General features: G+C 47.9%; 3 protein-coding genes across 3 annotated transcripts; 2 read left to right on the top strand and 1 right to left on the bottom strand.

Annotated features, from left to right (window-relative positions):
* Positions 1–124: 124 nt before the first annotated feature.
* LOC112455032 (rho-related GTP-binding protein RhoU-like) lies at positions 125–1,441 on the bottom strand. The gene is made up of 2 exons (XM_025016716.1): positions 637–1,441; positions 125–357 (listed from the first exon to the last, which is right to left on the bottom strand). Exons 1-2 carry the CDS (start codon positions 1,007–1,009, stop codon positions 125–127), a joined length of 606 nt encoding a protein of 201 aa, XP_024872484.1. The 5' UTR covers positions 1,010–1,441.
* A 566-nt stretch (positions 1,442–2,007) lies between these two features.
* Positions 2,008–4,780, top strand: LOC112455034 (phosphatidylserine decarboxylase proenzyme, mitochondrial). The gene is made up of 5 exons (XM_025016718.1): positions 2,008–2,289; positions 2,373–2,616; positions 2,684–2,917; positions 2,994–3,282; positions 3,376–4,780. The coding sequence occupies exons 1-5, from the start codon at positions 2,249–2,251 to the stop codon at positions 3,840–3,842; spliced, it is 1,275 nt and encodes a 424-aa protein (XP_024872486.1). The 5' UTR covers positions 2,008–2,248; the 3' UTR covers positions 3,843–4,780.
* An 843-nt stretch (positions 4,781–5,623) lies between these two features.
* LOC112455033 lies at positions 5,624–6,381 on the top strand. Its single transcript, XM_025016717.1, has one exon. It carries the CDS (start codon positions 5,856–5,858, stop codon positions 6,042–6,044), a length of 189 nt encoding a protein of 62 aa, XP_024872485.1. The 5' UTR covers positions 5,624–5,855; the 3' UTR covers positions 6,045–6,381.
* The last annotated feature ends 51 nt before the right edge of the window (positions 6,382–6,432 follow it).

Below are 6,432 nucleotides of genomic sequence, written 5' to 3'. Positions count from 1 at the left end.
TTTAAAATAATACAAATTATAGTATATAATTGTATCGTTTGTAATATCATTATTGCGATATTGGTAGTATATTAAGATAAATTTAATTGTATTAGAAAAATATTCAATTCTATTTAAAAATAATTCAGAACTCTGGATATCGTACCAAAATGATTGGGGCATTGGGACAGTATTTTCGCACTTCATTGATCCATCTGGAAGCCACACTGTGATAAGATGAGGGGCATACAACGCTGAAGCAAACTAGGAACACATCTGTCTCGGGATAGCACAACGATCTCAGGGGGTCAAAGTCGTCCTGGCCCGCTGTATCGCACAGCTGGACGTTCAGCGGTTGTCCATCGACATTTACGACCACTAGATAAATATATCACAAAGATGTTAGTACCGTCGGACCGATTTAACTTCAATACATTGTTATCTACTTGCTCGGAATGAAATGTCAAATAATGTAGACAAAAAATTACAATTAAAAGATCAGTTAGGATACAAAGCAAAAGTAAATATCTTATGTTTGTCATGCATATTAAAAATTGTATTCTAACAAGATACACATGTTGCTTCGCAATATCTACAAGGTGTTACCCGCGAATCACAATCCTGAAGGCTGCGTCATGCAAAACTATATATACACACCATTGTAATTGTCGAACGCGGTTGGCACGTACTCCCCGGGGAAGCCGTTGGTGGAGTACGAGACGACCAGGCTGGTCTTGCCGACCGCGCCGTCGCCCACCAGGACCACCTTGATCCTCCTGTCAAGCGGCGTCGCGGGATGCTCCGCCAGATTTTGATTCTGCGCTCCGGCGGCGGCTCCGATGGTCATCGAGGACGTCGTCGTCGCCGTGGTCGCCGTCGTCACCGTCGCCAGCTGCTGCTGCTGCTGCTGCCTGGCAGCCTGCATCATCTGCGTCGTCTGTCCGCCCTTGAGCAACGGCCTCGTCCAGTTGGTGTGCGAGGACGGCGGCATTGTCTCGCTCTTGATCTTACCGCAGCTCCGACCTTTCATACGTCCGTCCGTCGGGGGAACGGCGCGTCGTCAACGCGCGGATACGACGGGTGACCCTCGCGGAAACCCTCCCCGTCTCCTCGGGGCGCCGACGGGGGACGACGTCGTTGATTCACCTCAGGTCGCCGTTCGGCCGCAACGTCGCGTCCGCGCACACGTCATTCCTCGCCGCGACGTGGACAGCGTCGTCGGGACGGCGAACACGGTGCTCCGCCGGTCGACCTGGTGTACGGATCCTCTCGCGGGTGGGTCTAGCGGCGGACGGGGGAGCGCGAGACCGAGATAAGCGGCGCGAAAACAATGGGAGAACTGGGATTACTGTGGGAGAACGCGAGCGGGGGGAACCCGTGGTCGGTCGAGGCGCACAAAAAAAGCCAGTCCGAGCTGGCCCGATTCACCTGCCGCGACGCGGAGCCACCTGTTACCGCGCCCCCGCCTCCTGGTGTGCGGTGTGCGCCCGCCCGCCCGCCGGTCGCGGACACACGCAGACACCCAGCGGTCACGCACACGCGCGCGCGGCGACGCGACGCGACGCGGGCACGCCGGGCAGGTGGACGCGCGTGAGCGGCGCGCGCCGCGCCATGCCGCGTCCTTCAACCCTTTCGCACTCGCGGCGTGCATCGCGTTTCATTGGAGTAAGCGGTAATTTGGCGACGGTTAATCTGTTTGCGCGTAATTAGGAGCAATGTACGCCAAGCTGCTCGAAGCGGTCCTCTTTCTTTTTTAATGAGCGGGACCCGCGGCGGTTTTGGCAATTAATATGATTTGGAGGTCGCTCTGACAATTTTCGGCGAAGTCGCAAAATTGTCCAAGGCCGCGTTTCTCTTTCTTCCCTTGGATTATTTCCTCGTCGAGCCAGCGCTACAAAATCCGAAAGATTTGATATTATTCATCATTATCGATAATCTCATTATTCGCTTTATTCAGTGAAATATTCTACTTAATTCAAGCGAAAGCTTGTAATATTTTATTCTACCTGCTACCAAATTCGAAAGGTCGTACTTCGAAAGTGCGCGCACATTTATTATTTAGGCTGCATTCCGATATTCACTGTCAGTACTGCAAATCTATATTTTACGTCACGTATACTATAGTTACTGAAAGTTGCTGACAGCTGACATAGTGAATTTCGGAATGCAGCCAAAACTCGGAGCCGGCTTTGCACGCGGTCGTGCCCGCAACAGCAACGTTATCGTCATATGATTTATAGGCTAAATAATAAATAAAACAAGCTGCGGGATGATCAGGAATAATCTATGGAGACTGGGTCTCCTCGTCAGGTACGTTTCTCTATCGTTTGATCGCAACTCGAGAATTTAACCTGCAATCCTGCGCCCCGACATAACCTATCGACTTCTCCCAGGCGATGCCAATATTGTCGTTCTTCGCTGAGAGCGACGTCGAAATGCTCCGCGAGGCTTGCCGAGCGATCTGTCTCGAGTCAAGTTAGTGCGCGATTCGTCAGGAATACAAGTCGATGGTGGCGGCTCGGCGTCCCAACTGGAGTCGGCTTCTCGCTGCTCGCAGCAACGCAATGGAACTACCTGCACAAGCACGGGTATCCCGTTGACGTGGACGACAGGCCGGAACTGCTGAATGACGTTATAGTAATGGACGGATATCTATGCGTTAAGTTCTGTCACGTTGTCGAAATGTAAAGTCCTCTCGCCGTAGGCGACGTGCTACTGTTGCCTGCCGTTGAGGACGACCAGCAGGATATGGGGCTGGCTGACGAGCATCGAGCTGCCGGTCGGCCTGAGGCCGACGCTCTACGGGTTCTACGCGAACATCTTTCACGCCGACCTGGACGAGGTGGAGCTGGATCTGTCCGCGTTTCCGAATCTGGTGGAATTTTTTGTCAGAAAGCTCAAACAAAATGCAAGACCAATCGCTCAGAATGCAAATATGGTAAATATTGTAAACTTTGATTATATTTCTATTTAAACTTGTTATGAGAGTTAACATCTGGAAAAATTTCCTTCAGACTTCTCCTGCGGACGGTAAAGTGCTTTATTTTGGACCGGTGACTTCCTGCCGCGTGGAGCAAGTAAAAGGAGCGACGTACGATCTCAGGCAGTTCCTGGGCGACCCGAACGGTTTCACGTTGAACCAAATCGCAAAAGAAACGATGCAGAAGGACGATTACGTTAATTCCCTACTGAAGAATCCAGATAATAGACTGTATCAATTGATCGTTTACTTGGCACCGGGTGATTATCATCGATTTCACAGTCCTACCGATTGGAATATAAAATTCCGACGGCACTTTCCAGGTGTGTCTCGTCTCTGCAAATTTATAGCTCCGTATATTGAAATCCTTTCTTTTTATTTTTCTAAGCAAACTGTTACTGTTCCTTCTCTTATAGGAAAGTTGCTGAGCGTCAATCCGAAGGTGCTGAAATACCTGCCCAACTTGTTCTCGTTGAACGAACGCGTTGTGTACGTCGGGGAATGGGCGGGCGGCTTCATGGCTTACGCGGCGGTCGGGGCAACGAACGTGGGCTCCATACGCGTCTACTGCGACCGAGAATTGGCGACCAATACGGTACACTGGCCGGAAACCGTGCATTGGAAGGAAGCGTGTTTAGGTTGCGCGCGTGTCGCCAAAGGCGAGCTGTTCGGCGAATTCAGACTCGGATCAACGATCGTGCTTCTGTTCGAGGCGCCGCGAGACTTTCAATTCTGCCTGCAGATCGGTCAGACCATTAAGGTCGGGCAGGCATTGAGCGCGCTTTCCGTCGTCGACGAGTCTGACGAAAAACAGATCAAACGACAGCATCTGATCATGAACGTAGCGCAGGATTGGAGAGATATATGGAAGCCTAGAGTATAAGAAACAGTACAATTAAGTAGGAATTATTCTAATTTTACTGGAGACTGTAAAGAGACGTTTTTTGACACTTTGCACACTCTCGCGTCTTTGAGGTCGAAACGTAGGCGCAATAAAGAGAACACTAGAGTTACGAGAACTCTAGAGACACAGTTTTCTCGAGTGAGTATCGATCCTGTGATTGCTTCTGTACGTAGCCGTGTTCGTGCGCGAGAAAAATCGTCATTTCATGCGGGTCTATCGGAGATTACATGTAAATACATCTCCCTGCTAATTACGCTCGTTCGTTACTTTAATTGCGTGATACTGTGATATCACGCGAAAGATTGGTTTATAGTAGATCTGACACAGTTGATTTATTGCTGCGACCGGGTACGCAGACGTGTCTTGCCTGTATGTGGGGACTGGGACTTTTATGCGATTACGACGAAAAACTATTGAGGGAGCCCCTTAATGTAAGGAAACATATTTCTCTTTCTCCCTTGTGCGTCACCACCGATAGAGGTCGGATCGTAAACTGTTTTAGTTGCATGCCAAATCGATCTTTGTTTGCAGTTAAGTCGGCCGGTCAAGGCCGCTAGGTGAAACACTTTCCTCAATTAAAGCTCTAACTTCTTTTTTAAACCAGAAAAGGTTTACACACAGGCATGTCGCGTATCTTGAATCTCCGCGCGTATATGAAGCACTGTGGTCTTGCTGACCCGGTTATATTTTTATAGCAGTATTTTTACCAGTATTAATGTTACTTCTGGAAAATATTCGAATTCAATCATTGTACATCCCTTGCCTCGGCTTGTTCCAGCGCGCGCGAACATGACTCCGCACTTTCGGCCAGAATTAATTATAATACGAATGCTTATAATCGCGCGGATATATTTTATGACGTATCTATTTTATGATATATAAATAATAAAAAGACCAATTATGGAGAGTACCACATAGTCTCTGCTGTTAAATAATTATTTTATATCCAGACAAATTTATTAAATTACCGTTTATTTTGCACATTTAATTATTTTATTACTTTTATCGTAAATTTAATTTTCAATATTGAGAATTTAATTTACGATGAAATGATATTTCCACATATTTATATTGTTCTGATTAATATTCCGCCAATGATACTTTTTCTAGACCTGGAAAGTCGCGAGCCTTTTCCCAGTCCTGCCTAATTGCACACCACATAAGCAGCAGCTATTAGAAGCATTACTTTGATGTACTCTTTAGTCATACATATGTATATTCTCTGAAGTAAACGTAAGCGACACAATCGATGATGACCTGTTTACCGGAAAATCGGAAATGACAAGGCATTAGGACTTAGTTAGGAGAGGCAAGTCGAATTTGTTCGTTCATACATTTGGATAACTATCGATGCATTGAGATGTTCACTCGAAAGAAATTAATTATTAATTCGTGCATGCGCTTACGAATTTTAACGCGCTAATTTAAATTTATCTGCCTTGCAAATTTATTTCATGTTAATTTAAATTTATCTTTCTTGTAAATTTTGAGAGAGAAAGAGACAGCTTAAATTTATCTTTTCTGCTCACGTGAATTGCCTAAATACACGCTAATACATCATCCTGCGATAGAATATCTCCGCGTCCTCTCGAACAAAGCTCCATGCACCTCGTTTATCATTGCCAGGAGCTTAAGGCTGTCTGAGATCTCCCGACGAAGATACACGGTGGTACGAGAAAAAAAAAGGAGGAAATCCGCCGAGCCGGCCGGCGTCGCAAACGTCAAACTCCGTTCGGCGGATCAGTGAGCGTCGCGACGCCCGCGGCGCAGGTTGCACCGCCTCCTCTTCTTGCGCGGCTCGCCGATAGTACATAGCGGTGCGTCGGACAGGACGCCGTCGCGCGGTACCGCCGCCGCCCCGCGCCGGTGACACCGCGTGTCTCCCGCATACGTGGCCACTCGATATTCCCCTTTTTTTTTTCGTTCTTTCTCTTCCTCTCTGGGGCACCAAGACTCCGGGCGATTATTATGGGGTATCTGAGCGGCGGCTAAATGGGGGCCGATGGACATTTTCGCGTGACCTTGTCGCTCAGGAGGGAACCGGGCGCCGGGCCGGTCTTCTGCAAGATGGAAACGTCCGCCAGGTTCCGGCAGCTGAAGACGGTGAAGCTGAGCTGCGAGACGACCTATCGGCTCGACATCAGCTTTAAACCGCCGCAACTGCTGCAGTGGGTACAGTGAATGTGCAATTATATATATGTACATACGTCGGTCGCTCCCCTCTTCCTGCCTGCCCTTTCTTCCCCGCTTGAATCCAGACGTCGAAGATTTTTCGTTCTTAGGAGGACAGTGGGACCAAGTAGCGACTCCGTGTCGCGTTATCTCGACGATCGGTGATTAGTCGCCGAGTTGTATTATTACAGTTTTACTTGAGAAAAAGTAAATGTATGTCAAACTGGATATATCTGGACGTATATCGTTTCTGTTATAATTTCACAGGTCGATTCATTCTTCGTTACATAATGAAAATTTAACTGTATTGACCAAACTTTAATATATTTAGAATCCAATCCACGTATCTGGAACAAATCGTAATTGGCTGATCCCGAATAGAATTTACGGTCTGCAC

Source organism: Temnothorax curvispinosus, unplaced genomic scaffold (genome assembly GCF_003070985.1).
Source record: "Temnothorax curvispinosus isolate PA1 unplaced genomic scaffold, ASM307098v1 QBEX01005666.1, whole genome shotgun sequence".
Taxonomy (NCBI): Eukaryota; Metazoa; Arthropoda; class Insecta; order Hymenoptera; family Formicidae; genus Temnothorax; species Temnothorax curvispinosus.
The sequence above is the reverse complement of the archived record's forward strand: the minus strand, read 5'-3'. Positions and strand labels throughout refer to the sequence as shown.